Source organism: Acanthochromis polyacanthus, chromosome 4, assembly GCF_021347895.1.
Source record: "Acanthochromis polyacanthus isolate Apoly-LR-REF ecotype Palm Island chromosome 4, KAUST_Apoly_ChrSc, whole genome shotgun sequence".
NCBI classification, from domain to species: Eukaryota; Metazoa; Chordata; class Actinopteri; family Pomacentridae; genus Acanthochromis; species Acanthochromis polyacanthus.
The window spans coordinates 9,225,410-9,244,039 of record NC_067116.1 but is presented as its reverse complement, the minus strand read 5'-3'; the positions used below and the strand labels follow the sequence as shown (position 1 = coordinate 9,244,039).

The 18,630-nt window shown below is 40.6% G+C and overlaps 1 protein-coding gene across 1 annotated transcript in view; it reads right to left on the bottom strand.

The window, feature by feature from the left end:
• Window positions 1–441: 441 nt before the first annotated feature.
• Window positions 442–18,630, bottom strand: part of ntmt2 (N-terminal Xaa-Pro-Lys N-methyltransferase) — a 34,211-nt gene continuing 16,022 nt past the window's right edge. Inside the window, exons 2-4 of the mRNA XM_022207553.2 lie at window positions 14,629–14,801; window positions 7,785–8,037; window positions 442–2,649 (exon numbers count right to left, since the gene is read on the bottom strand). Coding sequence (XP_022063245.1) covers window positions 2,393–2,649; window positions 7,785–8,037; window positions 14,629–14,801 — 683 coding nt within the window. The 3' untranslated portion in view covers window positions 442–2,392. The remainder of the gene's footprint in view (window positions 2,650–7,784; window positions 8,038–14,628; window positions 14,802–18,630) is intronic.

Below are 18,630 nucleotides of genomic sequence, written 5' to 3'. Positions count from 1 at the left end.
AAAGCAAAAGCAGATGAAATAGTTGTGCTATTAGAGGACACTACTCACTTATTATAATTTCCAACATTTAGATTTTTTATTTTTTGGTACTGTTACAGTTCCGGGTTTGAGCCGAACCATTCTCAATAGTATGCTGCCCTGAACATAGTACTGGCAACTACATCTGATTTTGCTCTTTGTCTTTCTTCTGTCACTGATACTCTGAATCTGGACTCAAGCTAAACTGCTCAGCACTGCTGACATGACTGGACAAATTAGTGTTACTCTAGCTAATGTATTCAAACTTTTGCCGAGCAGCTGCAGTGGACATTGAGCAGGATTAGAAATGATAGCTTTGACTGTCAGCGATGCTAACCACTCCTGAAAAGGTGACAGCACATTTGGCTGCTATTTGCTGGGGGAGAGGAAAAAAAATACCTACAAGTTGAACTTTGGGGCATTTTGATCTTTAATTCATTTGGGATGTGGAAAATGTGTTTGGTCTATTCACATCTTAATATAGTGATTTTGATGAGAGAAACATGCTGCAGAGTCCATCTTACACCATCACACCTTTAATGCTTGAAGGATTTTGTATTTTGTCATTGCCAGCCTACTCAGTTACAAGCTAATCTTTCATAAAAAGCTCTGGGAGAAACAACTCAACACCACTCCCACCAAGCACTGACGCACACAGTCCGAATATTTGAGCAACTCCTGGATGTGTTTTATGCAGACAACATCTGAAATGCCAAAATTGAAACCAGAACAGATAAGAAAAGAGGCACTGTCTGTCAAAACCGGGAAATAATCAACCCCCACCTTCATGTCAGGGGCCCAGCTAACTCCCTAACCTGAAACAAGGTGCTGCTTCTACTGCGAGTCTGGGGAAAAAGAAAAACAGTAATAATACTTAGGACAATTACCAACTGATTTGAGAGAATCTCTAATATCTCTTGCATTGTGAGCCAGCTCTCTAGAAGATTGCAGGCTGGCCAAGGGGTATGGATGGGCTGCACTGTAGGAATATTTAGAGAAAATTGGTCAGCATTTATGTTCCAGTCTTGACTGTAATAGCCAGCGATGATTTCCCATCTTTAATCCTATTAGCTTTTGTTTTGAACATGGGATGAAAAATAATATATAAGAAAAGAGCTTTACAAAAAATCATCAAAATACAACGATATGCTCCTGAGTTTGATGTTTTTCTTTTTAGGGAGTACAAGTACTAACGCTGTTCTATAAAATGGAATTTAACCTAATAACACGGTTCCAATCTAAATTTAAGCACTACACTGATGCAAATGTAAAAACTGGATTTCTCTTAAACTGCAATATTACAAGCAAAAGTATAAAACACATACTTACACAAAATCAAAAATATTTACAACTGACCAAACTCTACTAAACACCTCAAACACACAAATGAGCAACAGTAATACATGCGATATTGAAGGGTGGCATTAATACTTCTTGTCCAATTGTTCTGAACATCTCAATCTGTATCTGTATCTGGATATCTTATCTTACTGAGAAAAATGCTCATAGTATGCATTATAATCACATTTTAATCAGTTCAGACAGATCACATCTGGTTCTGGTGGAATTGCAATCTGTGGCCATATTCTAAGGTAACAGTCATTGCCAACAGGTTGACTTGACTCTTCCTGTTCAAGATGCTTTTTTAAAAAGGAACTACAGTCTGAACTTGAGTGTCTAAGCTCTATCCCCTTACACTGCTCATACCTAAGATACCCCAAGATCACAATGTGGGCAGAATCAGTTGCGCTAAAATTTCATTATTTTGTTCCAGGTGTAATTTTAAAGCTCTGTGATAAGATGCCACTATCCAGATAACATATCCAGATATGATTTATTGTTTCTAAATCCAATATAAAATTACACATTATTGTTTTTTATATGCAACATTGAAAATATAATATGTTTCAAAAACCCTCGGAGAAGCAACTAAACAGGCAGTCAAAATCCAGTTCCGGTTCTGACACTAACATATTCCCCACTGAAAATTGAGGCACTAATCACAGACACCGTCTTGATACAATATCTGAAAGTGGATGACTAACAGTGAACTACAGTCTGGCAATGTGGACACAGGGCCTGCTGCTGTAGAAGTTAATTGTCCCGGTGAACCTTTATTTCCTTTAATTACAGAGCAAAAGAAAAAAAACATTTCTATCTCCATAAAACAGGCCTCATGCCGTCAACACTGCTGTTTCAGGATTTATCTATGGATGACATTGTGAAAATTTATTGTGATGTTGTTGTAGTTTCTTAGAGACATGATCACAAATTATGAAAAATGGAATAAGCTAATTTAGCTTTCGGTTGGATTTTCGTTTTTGCATTTTTCAAAGGAAGCAACAATCTCAAATTATGCAAAGAAATGTCATTTCTACTTCATAGCGATCATCCAGACAGGCATGATGACTTCAGGAAAGCCTTCCTGCCTCTCGACAGCCAGGACCTCGAGGCCAGCCTTGCTGATGATGATTTTCATGATGTCCAGGTGGCGGCTGATGCTGCTGTCGATAGGGTCCAGCTTGCAGCCCTGCCGCGCCATATTGTCTTTCATTATGATGACACCATTTGGACAAAGACTCTTCTTACAGCGAATCAGGAAGTTCATCAGGTCCTTGTCTGTTAGATGACCTGAAGAGAAAAACAGAGACAAAACAGCCAACCACAAAAGAGATATAATTTTCTTGATCTTTGTTTTTATTCATTTTTCTGCTTCTATATGCCAAAACGTGGCCAGGTTGATGACAGAAACAGCACTTGATACAAAAACAGTTTACATTATGTAACCTAATATGTTATCTAGTTGTCAAGACAGACAAACATGAAAAATTGGAAGATGATCTTCCTCAACCTGCCATCTATCCATGCATCTAGGCCAGCAAGGCCAGAGGACTGGACTAAGAAGTGAGATCAGAGTTTTCAGTATCATGAAAGAGCCAGCCTGGCCTGGAGCAGGTTCTGTTCAGAGTCTCAGATTTAAACTGGCTGGAAGTACTGCCTCCCTTTAACCAAAATGTTTCCTGACTATTCTCTCTGAGTGATACAGATTCTCAGCTCAGGAAATATGTTATATTTGTAAACCTGTTGAACTGTATGTTATTAATTCCACTAAATGAAGCTGTGTAGTTACAGCATCACACTCTATGCATTGCGTTTCCATTGGAACGTGGCATGTATTCAGCTGGTGATGTAGAAATCATATAAATATCTTTTTCTGTTTGGTCTTGATTGGCTGCCATGACCGTTTACACTGCTTTTACTGCATCTCACGGAGCAGAGCTTTTAAAATGTATTATTCTACTGACATTTATTACAGACAATATTCAATCAGTATCGTTAATTTCAATTAGATTTGGCCAAAAATGTAAGTGATTTCCTGCATTGGGACAGTGTCAGACCTACATGTGTCAGACCTACATTTATTTCAGTAGGGTCATTCCGTGTAGTTTCACCAGATGGTGGTTGCCGCACCATCTTCAAATTAGTGCTGAATTTGCATGCCATTAGATAGTCACAAAAGTACTTTCTATGCAAAATTGTAGGCCTGTAGCTCAAATAGTTTCTGAGCTGTGGGGGTCTGAAATTTTCAGAATTTGGGCTATAAAAAGCCTTGCCAGCGTTTTTTGCATCTTTAAGTGGTTATTTCTCAGCCTCTAGACATACCAGAGACCTTTGAGTTGGTAAACAAGGCCTCTGCATGTAGCTAGTGCCCCACAAACATCCCCAGGTGTTTCCCTACACTCTGCAGGCCATGGGGGCTTGCTAAAAATGCTAAAAAATTAAGAGATACCTACTCACAAGTGGAGTTTGGGACCTTAAAAGTACTAGAAATACTGCACAGAAGTGTTCTGACACCCCTGGGTTCCATTCTACACAAACTTGTGTAATAACTTAGCAAACTGGAGCTTTCTAGGTACCTCAGTTTGGAAAATATGAGCTCCCAAAGTTGGACGAGATTTTAAATTGGCTATTTTGGGGGGCAAAAATCTCAATGTGGGACAGGTACCAGAGACCCCAAATTTTACTGCAAGACAGTTCCATCTGTCTTCTATCACTGTACAAAAAAGCAGCAGGGTTATAATTGTAGTTACTGAGATATTCTTACTCAAAATGGCATGGGTGATGTCAAAATCCCTTTTTGCTTCTCAGTACTTTAAATTGGGATACAAGTATTAGTAGTCATTCCAATGGTAGTATTATGTATGTTTTGTTCTTTTTGAAATGTTAGTTGTTAAAGGTGAATACCTTCAAAAAGTGTAATGGTATAACTTAAGTATACCTAAGTTATAACTTAGTTATAGGTTCTTTTGCTTGTAACATGACATTGTACAATTAAATTTAACATGTTTAATCCCACTGCACTGATACTGTAAAATTCAACATTATTGTTGTTATTTTTAAATTAATCAACCATGAACTACGACAGAGCTCCCTGAATTCAAGTTAGTACATGTAATTTGTATGTGTATGTTGTAATTACATGTATGCATTGCAAATGGGTGTCAACATGTCATTACACTTTTTGAAGGTAGTCACCTTTAACAACTACACACGTGGACAAAATTGTTGGTACCCCTCAGTTAAAGAAGGAAAAACCCACAATTCTCACTGAAATCACTTGAAACTCACAAAAGTAACAATAAATAAAAATGTATTGAAAATTAAATAATCAAAAACAGCCATTACTTTTGAATTGTTGATTAACATAATTATTTAAAAAAACAAACTAATGAAACAGGCCTGGACAAAAATGATGGTACCTCTATAAAAGATTGAAAACTATTTGACCAGAGTGACATGATTAACTCAGGTGTGTCATTTAATTGACATCACAGGTGTTTCCAAACTCATAATCAGTCAGTCTGCCTATTTAAAGGGAGACAAGTAGTCACCCTGCTGTTTGGTGAAAAGGTGTGTACCACACTGAACATGGACAACAGAAAGCGAAGGAGAGAATTGTCCCAGGACATCCGAAAAAAAAATTATAGACAAACATCTTAAAGGTAAAGGCTATACGACCATCTCTAAACAGCTTGAAGTTCCTGTGACAACAGTGGCTCATATTATTCAGAAGTTCAAGACCCACGGGACAGTAGCCAACCTCCCTGGACGTGGCCGCAAGAGGAAAATTGATGACAAATTGAAGAGACGGATCGTTCGAATTGTATCCAAAGAGCCCAGAGCAACCTCCAAAGAAATTAAAGGTGAACTCCAAGGCCAAGGTACGTCAGTGTCAGATGGCACCATTCGTCATTGTTTGAGCCAAAGTGGACTTCGTGGGAGACGACCAAGGAGGACACCACTGCTGAAAAAAACTCATAAAAAAGCCAGACTGGAATTTGCAAAAATGCATGTTGACAAGCCACAAAGCTTCTGGGAGAATGTCCTTTGGACAGATGAGACCAAACTGGAGCTTTTTGGTAAGGCACATCAACTCTATGTTCATAGACTCAAAAAGCAAGCATACGAAGAAAAGAACACTGTCCCTACGGTGAAACATGGAGGAGGCTCAGTAATGTTTTGGGGCTGCTTTGCTGCATCTGGCACAGGGTGTCTTGAAAGTGTGCAAGGTACGATGAAATCTGAAGACTATCAAGGCATTCTGGAGAGAAATGTGCTGCCTAGTGTCAGAAAGCTTGGTCTCAGTCGCAGGTCATGGGTCTTCCAACAGGACAACCATCCAAAACACACAGCCAAAAACACCCAAGAATGGCTGAGAGAAAAGCGTTGGACTATTCTAAAGTGGCCTTCTATGAGCCCAGATCTGAATCCCATTGAACATATGTGGAAGGAGCTGAAACATGCCATTTGGAGAAGACACCCATCAAACCTGAGACAACTGGAGCTGTTTGCTCATGAGGAGTGGGCCAAAATACCTGTTGACAGCTGCAGAACGCTCATTGACAAATACAGAAATCGTTTAATTGCAGTGATTGCCTCAAAAGGTTGTGCAACAAAATATTAAGTTATGGGTACCATCATTTTTGTCCAGCCCTATTTCATTAGTTTGTTTTTTTAAATAATTATGTTAATCAACAATTCAAAAGTGATGGCTGATTTTGATTATTTAATTTTCAATAAATTTTTATCTATTGTTACTTTTGTGAGTTTCAAGTGATTTCAGTGAGAATTGTGGGTTTTTCCTTCTTTAACTGAGGGGTACCAACAATTTTGTCCACGTGTGTAACATTTCAAAATGAACAAAACATACATAATGCTACCATTGGAATAACTACTAATACTTGTATCCCAATTTAAAGTACTGAAAAGCAAAAAACGATTTTGACATTACCCATGCCATTTTGAGTAAGAATATCTCAGTAACTACACATATAACCCTGCTGATTTTTTTGTACAGTGATAGAAGACAGATGGAACTGTCTTGTAGAAAAATTTGGGGGCTCTGGTACCTGTCCCACATTGAGATTTTTGCCCCCCAAAATAGCCAATTTAAAATCTCGTCCAACTTTGGGAGCTCATATTTTCCAAACTGAGGTACCTAGAAAGCTTCAGTTAGCTAAGTTATCACACAAGTTTGTGTAGAATAGAACCCAGGGGTGTTAGAACACTTCTGTGCAGTATTTCTAGTACTTTTAAGGTCCCAAACTCCACTTGTGAGTAGGTATCTCTTAATTTTTAGCATTTTTAGCAAGCCCCCATGGCCTGCAGAGTGTAGGGAAACACCTGGGGATGTTTGTGGGGCACTAGCTACATGCAGAGGCCTTGTTTACCAACTTACAGCTCTCTGGTATGTCTCGAGGCTGAGAAATAACCACTTAAAGATGCAAAAAACGCTGGCGAGGCTTTTTATAGCCCAAATTCTGAAAATTTCAGACCCCCACAACTCAGAAACTATTTGAGCTACAGGCCTATAATTTTGCATAGAAAGTACTTTTGTGACTATCTAATGGCATGCAAATTTAGGACTAATTTGAAGATGGTGTAGCAACACCCCCAAGGAATATCTGGTCATTTCACCTGGAATGACCCAGTACAATATGTTTAAATATATGACGTTTAAAGTTAAAAAGCTCTGTCAGTTAGAAATAAGCAGAAGATACATTTACCAACGGACATTTACCAGTTTTCTACCAGCATTCCTGTATTGCACCATTTGCAGTAGCAGTGCTTTTTAATATCATATATTCCTTGTTGTTCTCTATTAAAACAACCTGTTTACTGAGGTACGCGAGACACCATTGTTTCATTCTGTGGAGGAAAAGAGTCACATGATGCATTAACCGCCTCCTGTGAACGTCTGAAGCAGACAGTTTGAGTTAAAGAAAGTTGACAACCATCTTCACGATACCTGTTCTCTCTGACGGAGGTTTTAGTTTTTTTGTTGAACACAATGAAAGGCTGACTATGTCAAACTTGATTCATAGTTCAGCCCCCAACAATCTCTCTACACACTTTTAAGTTGTTTCTAGGCCCAAATGTGTCTGTCCATTGTTTGCTGCTATCTTTCTATAATTTCCATAAAGAGAGTTTCACATTCATTTGATAATTTCTCTCTGGTTCATTATGATCATAACCACTTTTATTCACAATGGCCACTTTAACAAATTATATTTAATATAAACTGGCTTTGCTGAATTATTGAAACTTATTTTTTCTATCTGGCTTCAATTTCTCTATTAATTCACCATTGAATCATTCTTCAGGTCTACAAAAGCACAACTTCAGTCATGACAATATCGCATCTTCTAATCTCATTACAGCTAATCTCTGAGCAGACTATGACAGAAATGCCCCCACATACTTACATGCCACCCACTGCATCCAGATGACATCATACTTGTTTTTTGGAGGTGTGAACTCTTGCAGGTTGTAGCAGTAGTAAGTCTCAATGCGGTCAGCATCATCACCCAGATACTCCTCGTGTGCATGGAGCAGGAAGTGCTCCATCATGTCTGCCATCTCCATTTTCATAAACACAGGAAGGAGGACACCTTTTGTCACACGGCCAATCCCAGACCCACAATCCAAAGCACAGTGTGTGCCAGCCTTACCTGGACCCTGTTGATGAAAAAAGGAGAAGACTTTATGTAGATAATGGTGACAAAATGCAAACATTAGTGGTTTATTTTGAGACAAATTTAGTAAAATACTCAAGTTGAAGACAATGGTGCAATGGTCTGTAATAAATCACAAAACCTTCGACTTTTACTTTAACAGAAAACCAAAAGAGACAATTAAAACACATTTTTCTGTGACAGATTTTCGCTATATCCATGAGTCCAGGGGTATTCAACTAAAATTCAAAGACATCCAGTCAGAGAAAATGTATTAAAGCAAAGGTCTGGAACATCATAATGTCTAACTTGAATTAGTGTGATATATGTTATGTAACCTAGTAGTTTCACTAGCATGAACATGTAATCAATAACTGACCGTCAAATCAAATATATTCAGTACAGTTCAAAAACATTTAGACATTTATTAAAAAATAACTTTCAATATAACTGTGTATCTTAAAATAAAGTGCAGAACTTGAAAAAAATAATGACTTAACAACCTGAACCAACTTATATATATATTTATAATAATACCTAAATCTCCCAAAAATTAAACAATTGAACACTTTTAAATTTTTATCCTGTCTTATATCACTCCTCGTATACACCCTACTGCTTAAAGGCATTAGAGGAGATTTAATTACCTACGACTTTGAATGTAGCATGTGCATGTGCACATACAACCTCTCCCTCACCCCCCTCTAACCTCCCCCCTCTTAACATTTACGAAGAAACGCCCCCCTCCAGAAACTTGCGTAGGACTCGTAAAGTTGCCTACAGCCGCAGTATAATACAATAATACATTTTACCTGTCCAGAAGGAATTTAGCAACCAAGGCATCTGTCTTTAGGTCCATTTGTTGCTTGAGCTGACGCCATCGCCCAAATGACTCGCCAATAATCACTTTTGTTTTTGCATTCTCGCGGTCCAGTTGTCTTTTATTTTCCCTGACCTCAAAAAATGACTTTCTTTTACGGCTGAGTCCCCCTGGATCTTTATCTGCCATTATGTAAAAAAAGATGAGCAAAACAAGTCGCCAGCTAACTACGAAGCTATACCAAAGCAACACATACACAAAACACGTAAGTCCAAGGCGTACGTAATGTACGTAACTAGGCCTGAAGCGGAAGATTTTTGATTGACAGGAAAGGGAGCAAAGCAAACGTCTCGGTCCGAGCGCATTGATTGGCTGATGTTTTTCAGGTCCTGCCATGTCCACAGTTTTTTTTTTGTTTTTTTTGTTTTTTTTAGAAACCATACATACAAGTCCGCTAAAGGTCAGTATATTCATTTTATGTGAATCAGCCAAATTAAAACAACAAAAACATCCTCCATAATGCCTTTAATGGGAGAACTGAGCTGCAGCTTGTCCTGCCAGTATTTTGAATCGTGGTCTTGTCAGGGTCGTTCTCAAACACATTTGGAGCTCATTGGTGAGTCTGGAATGATATTTAGTTTGGATTATGTTCATAGGTGACAAAGTTGTCCCGCAGCAGTATGTTGAGCCAAACATGGTCAGCATGTGCAGGGCTACTTTCCTCTCGTTGCTTTATTTGTCTTTCTTCTTTGCCTGTCCTCCTCTTGTCTGTCCCTCGTCTCTCAACTGTTTTCTGAACGCCGAGCTGCGATGTTTAGCACCTGCAATGTCAACGGTCTCACGGGGATTCGTGAAACTGTCACGTCAGTTTTTGTTTCGGTTTCGTGCGCACCAACACGATGTCGTCATGTTTTTCGTGCCGCTCACCACGAGCGAAACCCGCTGTGGTAATCACATCTGAAAGTGGTTTATACCGGCGGATTCATGACGATCTAAGCTGTCCATCGGCGTTTGTGGCTGCTGCTGCGGCCGCCGCTGCGGCCGCCGGACATTCTTTGAATTCCTATGCAAATTCGGCGGATTCATGACGATCTAAGCTGTCCATTGGCGTTTGCGGCCGCCGCCGCGGCCACTGCTGTGGCCGGATGTCTGGCGGCCGCAATGGCGGCCGCAAACGCCGATGGACAGCTTAGATCGTCATGAATCCGCCGGTATAAACCACTTTCAGATGTGATTACCACAGCGGGTTTCGCTCGTGGTGAGCGGCACGAAAAACATGACAACATCGTGTTGGTGCGCACGAAACCGAAACAAAAACTGACGTGACAGTTTCACGAATCCCCGTGAGACCGGGCTGGCAATGTAGAGACTTCATTGGCTGAACTCGTACGTAACTGGTCGTAATTGGAGTGTTTCCTGAGCTAATAATCAATGCCGTAAACACTGGAAAAGCTGCGACCAGTCAAATTTAATATCCCATTACAATTAACTGATTACAGGTCGAGTTGCGACGGTGTCTGTGTCTGATTTGGACCACGGTCCACCAGTTAGTTACCCCTGCATTAGTCACAGAGAGATCTATACCGTGCTATAGGGGATGATTCATGTCAGGAACACCTAGGAGCTGACGAAGGCAAACTTTTTGATTTTTTTACTTTATCATTAAGGGTCTTCAGATGAGGAATTAGTAATTTTCTGAAAACTAGAATAAAATAAACACAAAAACAAACATTTAAATCTGTAATGTTAATTTAAGAATCATTTATTTCTGGGCCATTAAATACAGTTTTTTAAGATTTTCAGTTTTACATGACTCCGAAAAAACGTGTATCACACAAGAAAAAGGTGTTGGCAATTGAAATTTTTTAGAAACTTGATTCTACAATGCTGTGCAGCATTCCAAAAGATCACATCAGTGGAGAGGTATTCTGTCACACCTACATAGATACTTACATGAGACTTATTGAAAATATAGCAACTATTTCAATAATGTAACACAGAACATAAGTCTGCCATCCACATCACGAAGCTCTTCCAAACTATTTGTGACTTCATTTACACAATGTTTGGCCTGGTTATCATCAAGTTAGGAAAAAAGCTTTTGTGCCCTTTATTATATATTTGGTTGTTTAACATTTTCTGTGGCCTGGTTCACTTATGGATGTAATGTGCTACACCGAGCAATTTACGATAGTGGTATATGCATAGCTGAGGAATTAACAGGTTAACAGATAAACTGTAGCCACTAAGAGTCTCACTGTAGACAGAAGCACCCACCCTTCCTTTCAAGCATTCAATCTTTGCAGAGTGTCTGCAAGATGATTGTCTAAATAACTCTGGATCAAACCAACTTAGCACTTAGACGAGCTAGCATCACACACACACACACACACACACACACACACACACACACACACACACACACACACACATGTTTGTACTTCTATCTTAGTGAGGACATCCATAGGCGTAATGCATTTCCTAGAGCCTTACCCTAACCTTAACCATCACAACTGATTGCCTAACCCTAATCCTTACCCTAACCCTAACCAAACCTCAATTCATACCTGTTCTCTAAAAACAAGTCTTCACCCTCAAACATGGCTGTTTCAAAGTGAGGACCGGCCAAAATGTCCTCACTTTGTAAAAATGTCCTCACTTTGATAGTTAAATGCAGAAAATGGTACTCACCATGTAGCAAGTACAAGAACACACACACACACACACACACACACACACACACACACACACACACACACACACACACACACACACACACACACACACACACACACATATATGTATAGCCTACAGTCACATGTAGGCTACAACATATACAAGCACGTGTGCTATCAATATTCAGATATACATACAGTCATGGAAAAAATTGTTACTGTCAGGGCCTCCTCTTCACCCCTGCCCCACCTGGCATCCAAATCGCTTTTTCCTTTTTTTTTTTTGTCTGCATTTATTCTCATTGTTTAACTCCATGGAAGGGGTGTCAACACTTTATGAGATTAATGCATATTTTAGTCTTGCAGTCAAATATTTTATTATTTAGTGCATGTGTGTGACCATCACCAGCCCTCCCTGAAAGCTAAGCTGACACTCTTTATTACATTTCCCTGTTAAGAGCCAGGGAGGGCAGTGCTACACCTCAGTGGTGACGTGAAGGGAAACAAAGGGTGGACAGGATGAGAAAGGACGGACAGGGACAGGGACTAGCAAGTGGTGCTATTGCATCTGAAGAATATCAGGTGTTGTGTTATTCCCAACTAATAATTACCCATCAATGAGACAAACAAACAAACACATACACAAGAGAACAGAAAATCAAACAAACAACAAGTAAATAAATAAATGAATGAATAATTAGCCAGACAGTACTGAACACCATAGTTGTGGGTGTCATGTTAGTATAGAGTGGAATAGGCCAGAAGAAGATACTAGAGAAAAGGAGAGTGGGTTTAGTGTGAGATTAGATTCTGGAGAGAGTCTCAGCACATTCTGGCGGGTCCCATCACTGCTCAATAGCGGAACTCGACAGGAGCTGGTGGGACCTGAGCAAACATGCACATGCAATTGTGAAAGACCCCAAAGCCCAGAACAGCCATCACAGCAATGCAGTGCCAAGCCGACAGGGCACCCCCCCCCACAGGCCGAGGAGCCACGGGGCAGCGCCCCCAGAGAGCAACCGGGGCCACCGTGTACCACACGGACCCCGAAGACAAGAGGGAGCAGCCACCGACACCCCCAGCACGCCAGAACCGACCCAGGCAGCCCGGGGCAAGAGGATCCACCCACCACCCAAACCTCAACCCTGCCCGCCCCAGCCCCCACCAGCACCCCAAACTCGACTACTCAGTCAGTTTCTCTCTAGCCACTAGATTCTCTCTGTGCATTTGATCGCTTCTAATGTTGTTCTCTTCTGCTTCACCCAGAGACCTGCTGCCTGGATTCCCTTCAGCCCTGTCTACCTCTGATCCCCTCCTTGGACCCCACCTGCACCGTGCTCCCCTCCGGATTCCCTTCTCGGCTCCCCTCCCGCGTCCCTGGATCCATCTGCCGTCTCCGGCTTCATCTGCCACACCGGCGCCCCCGGATCACCGACACCTGGCTCCTTCCCATCCCCGGCTTCCTCCCACCTCCGGCATCCACCCTTCTTCTGGCTCCTCGTCACCCGCCATCCTCCCTCTGCCAGGGTTCCATCCGCTCACCAACCGCTGCACTCTGGTCCCCCCAGAACCACCCGCGACTGCCGATCCCCGGCCCCAGACCCCCAAACCCAGACTCACTCCACAGCTCCCTCCCGAACACACGCCTGGTTCCTCTCATCGCCACCACCACCCCTTCCCTGCAATGAACTCCTTTTCTACCCATTTGTGCCTCGGTAGCGTGGTTCTGTGCTCGGGTTCTGATTCGAAATCCGTGACAGTTCCACCTTTGTTTTCTTCAATTTCTTGTCTATTTTAATGCCTGGTACAACTAAAGGTACACTTTTTGGATAAATATAATGATAACAACAAAAATAGCTCATAAGAGTTGAATTTAAGAGCTGATATCAAGACATTTTCCGTGGTTTTCTTGATAATAATCAAAATCACTTAAGTTCTTACATCATTATCTATGGCATTGCACTGCTAAAACCAATGCTTTTAGGCTTTCCATGTTTTCTTTCTGTCTGTCTTAGTCACATGATACACACGGGAGTTAGTACTTGATTGCATAACTATTGTTTCTGATGACTGCAGTAATTCATCTTGGTATGTTCTCCACCAGCTTCTATCATTGTTCTGTTGTCACAACAGCCCACTCCTGTTGCACAAATTCAGAAATGGATGAGTGCATGGTCATCTGGTGGGATAGAAAGACATTTCCTGCCACGACCAGCTAGCAATTTGGATAGTACCATGTTCAGCCTGTTTTTTTCTTGGTGTAATGAACAGCTGTCTTGGAGATCTTCAGTTTTTTGTTACCTGTCTCTCACTCATACCAATTTCCAGCAGTGCCAAGATGGCTGCTTTTGTGACTCCACATAATTCTTTTGTGTTAGGCATTAAGTGAGAGCTGATGACATCTGAGTTGTGCTATGGCTTGAATGCAACCACTCTGGGCCTTTGCATGTACACTGCTGCTTATGACATGAAATGGCCTCCTATATACTCTGTGATTACAATTAAGCTTAAACATGTCCAACAGGACATAAAGTATTATGTAATCAGCTGCATTTTTTGTCGTGTTCATTGTATTCTTCAGGTAATATACCTTTAGTGGTACCAGGCATTAAAATGAACAAGAAATTGAAGAAATCAAAGATGGTCTAAAAAAATTTTTCCATGACTGTGTATGAGACTCATGTATTGAGATGATGCATCCCCTTTGGACAATGATAAACCATACTGAAATGTATTAAACCAGAGATATTTCAAAACAGATTTTTAAAAATGCCTTTCTTCCTGAATGTAAACAAATTAGTGCTTGTTAAACACTTACCACAGTACAAACTGATTAGCTTTTGGCTTTACGTACACTTTGTGGGTGTTTATGGGCGCAGCGTTAAATCTGTTCTACTAGTAGAAATTATACTGAGCCATCCACCCACATGAAACCAGATGGAATTGTTTTTTGTACAGTCAGGATTACAGATTCCTCACCTAAATAGATTCTGACATGTATTCAGCAGTAATTGTACCAGTGCAAATTGGTAAATGATGGTGAAACAGCAAAGCATCTCAAATTTGACTTAGCTGTTGAAGTCAGTATCTTGTGACTCACCACAAACCTCTTCAGAAACTGGCGGGAACCTTCCAGATCAACATTGGATATCTCAACAAAATCTCCCATCATGCCCTCCTCCGAGGCAGGAACGTCCTCATAGAACTGCTGGGCTCTGTAGTAGAACTGCTTTTCTCCTTTGATGTACTCACAGGTGACCGGAAACAGCTTCACTGTCGGGACACAGACAGGCTTGAAGATAGCCCCACTTTGATGATATACACTGCAACTTTTTTTTCTCAAATTTTACAAGCCAACATTGTAAGCGAATTGTTTTAACAGGTTGCAAACTTCGGACCATGACCTTTAAACAGACGATGATAGGTGTTGTTGAAAATCAACATAGAGGAAGTCTAAGTGTATTTGCATTTCTACAGGACAACCAAACCCCACAGAAGATTCAGCAAATTAGTCCATTGGCATGTCAAAAGTGCAGCAGTGTTGAATTTGCCCTGAATGTCTGCAAAAATGGACAAATAAACATGAACTTCGTTATCCATCCAGTGGGCATAAAATATCTTGGGCTGTACCATCCTCATTATTATCATCTGCAAAATCCAAGCAAGAAAACCTGTTTGCAGTTATGAGGTTTGAAAATCCCACTGTAAAAGACCAATATAGCAAAAAGCTGCAGGCACCATTCCATCAGTTCCTAAATCTTTGAACAGCACTAATTCCAGGCGTGGACATATTTTGTGGAAAGGCTATCTAACTGATGTTTAATTCACACACTGGTTCCTCTGGTAATGCAGGTTGGGAACTGAGTTATCCAAAAGGTTTCCATAAGTTAGGTCAAGTTCCTGCGGTGCAGATTTGTAAAACTGGTGGTGCTCAATTTTCCAAAAATGTGTCTTTTCACTGTAACTGGAGGTCAAGTCCATGCAGATTTCAGTTTGATCATGTTAATGATGATTCATTAACATGATTGAACTGACATCTGTTTGGTAAATATGATTTAATCCAGTTTAGTGCAGTTCCTTCAATACCAATAACATGCTCCAGTCTCTGTAATAAATATTGTGATCAGCTGTATCAAATCTGCACAGTGGTGTAGGGGTTAGCACTTTCGCCTTGCAGCAAGAAGATCCCTGGTTCAAATCCCAATCAGGGCCTGGGATCTTTCTGCATGGAGTTTGCATGTTCTCCCTGTGCATGCGTGGGTTTTCTCTGGGCACTCCGGCTTCCTCCCACAGTCCAAAAATATGCTGAGGTTAATTGATTACTCTAAATTGCCCGTAGGTGTGAATGTGAGTGTGATTGTTTGTCTGTATATGTAGCCCTGCGACAGACTGGCGACCTCCCAGCACCCCCTGCGACCCTAGTGAGGATAAAGCGGTGTACAGAGAATGGATGGATTTCTATTTTATAAACATTTCTCTTAAAATGCTAGGTCAAAAATTGGGGAGAATGTAGATGTCAGGGGCCTCATTTATAAAACATTGCGTAGGATCCATACTAAAAGTTTGCGTACGCCGAAAATCTGAAATGGTCGTATGCCCTTCACCCCTGATTTATAAAACTGTGCGTAAGCACAGCTGCACGCAATTTCTTTATGAATCACACACCAGCTGGAAGATGCACAGGTGGATCCACCTCACATTCCGCCCACAACACACCCACATTTTACCATGAATGGTCAATGCAAAGTAACTCATGAATGTATCTGTATATAAATAAGCTGCGGGATCCACGGCATTTTACGCAGCGCCGGAGGGCTGAGCGTGGTTGTGGTGTGACGCATGTGGGCCTGAGTGCCTGCGTGCCTGTACAGGGCTGATTAATGGTTGGACGCTCATTCCATTCGGTCGCATATGGATAAATAAATAAAATTACTTACTTGTTTTTGCCTTTTTTTGTGATCAACTTTTTATTTATTTTCAATTTAACAACATGTAAATATAAAAACATTTGAAAAATATGAGGGGCAAGAGAGTCTGAGTACCGTGGATATGTGTAAAACTTTACAGCTGTTTACCAAAGAACAAGTACAGAAGATCACAGTTGGACACCAGAACGTGTGCAAAAGGCCACAGCCGGTTGTCTTTGAATACTGGAACAAGGTAGCAAACAGTCAATAAATGTCCATAAATACTTGCCCATCAATAAGCATTTATAAATAAATATATATAGAAAAAAAGAACAAAAACAAAAAGGAACCGAACAAACAGACATCCAGGCCCCTAGTTACCAACAACCTTTAAAAAAAATAATCATTCATTCAAGCATTTTTGAAGGTCAATTATTACTTTAGACCACATTTCAATGACAGAGTTCTTTGCATTATGGATACGGGCAATGGAAATCTCTAAGTAAGCTATATCTAAATAACCCAGATACCAAGCCCGAACAGACAATCAGTGAGGGGGTTTCCAACGGGTAGCCACCAGCTTTTTTGCCGCCGTGAGTCTGGCCAGTAAAGCCCGTCGTTTACAAATCGCCAGATCTGGTCATTTAATAAGAGAGCTGCAGGAGAGCAAGGTAATACCATACCGCATAATGAGGAGAGATTAAAAGCAACTCAGCGCCAAAAAGCTGCTACAGGGGGACAATCCCAAAACATATGCATAAAGGAGCCAACAGACTTCAAAGAACAAAAGAACCACAAAGGGTTAGCAATTAACTTCATTTTGTGTAATTTCCTGGGTGTTAAATATAACCTATGTATAAAGTTGAAATGAATTTGTTGATGGTCTGGGTTCCTTGAGGCAAGGCTAACGTTAAGTCAGACTTTATCCCAATCAAGGGTACAGCTCATATCAGAGACATCTGCTCTCCAAACAGATTCTTGATGGAGGAGTCTATAAGCAAGTTGTAACAAAAAGACATAAATTCTAGAAACAGATATAATTTTATATAGAGGGTGTGATGGAAGTGAAACATGTAATGGGATCTTGTTGGCAAACACGGCTGATCTTAGCTGTAGAAAGAAAAAAAGGTTTTGCAGGGTATATTATATTTGTCACATAAATTCTGAAAAGAAAAGAAGCCCTCTTCACCAAAAATATCCCCAAGTGTAGCTATGCCCTTGGTCTCCCAGAAAGAAAAACAAATGGGTTTGTCATTAATTAGTAACCTGTCATTATTAAACAAAGGATTTTGTGAGTACCATGAAGAGAGGCAGCCACTAAGTTTTTCTGCATTTTTCCACACTGACAGCAAATGCGAAATGATAGGGCCGAACCCACGGCAACATACATTAGCAGAAATACCTGAGAACAAAAAACTTTTAAGGGAATGACAGCCAGCAGGTTTCTCCTCTAATGGCCACCATGACACCTCAATATTTGGTTGGAGCCAGTTTAACAAGGGTCTAAGAGTGAATGCCCAGTTGTAATATTCAAAATTAGGAAGAGAAAGGCCGCCAGCTTGTCTTTGACGCTGCATTGTTGAGAGTTTAATCCGGGAATGTTTGCCGTTGCAGATATATTTTGTTATAGCCGACTGTAATTTATGCCAATACTGTGAGGGTAGAGAAAGAGGTAAGATAAGGCTGATGAAATTTACCCTTGGCAAGATGTTCATCTTCACTGTGGCTATCCGGCCCCTAACTGAGCTTTGTAACTTGGACCATCTTTCACAATCTGAAATAATCTTATTGAGCATACCATTAAAGTTGTGTTTAATAATTGATTGTATAGAGGAAAAGATTTCAATACCCAAGTAAGTAAGGTGTGAGACAACAGGGATGGAGGGAGGGACGGGGGTGCAACTCATCGCCTGGTTCAGAGGGAGCAAAGCTGATTTCTGCCAATTTATCTTGAAACCAGAGACCTTGCCATATTGTTCAAATACTGACAGGATGTTTGGAATACATTGAGATGAGTTGCTAATGTATAATAAAACATCATCGGCATATAAAACTATATGGTGATGTGTGCCCTTAATAGATATAGGTGAGATCATAGGAGAGCTACGAATTAATTGCGCAAGAGGCTCCATAGAGAGCGCAAACAACAGAGGACTCAATGGACATCCTTGTCTCGAGCCCCTTGAAACAGACAA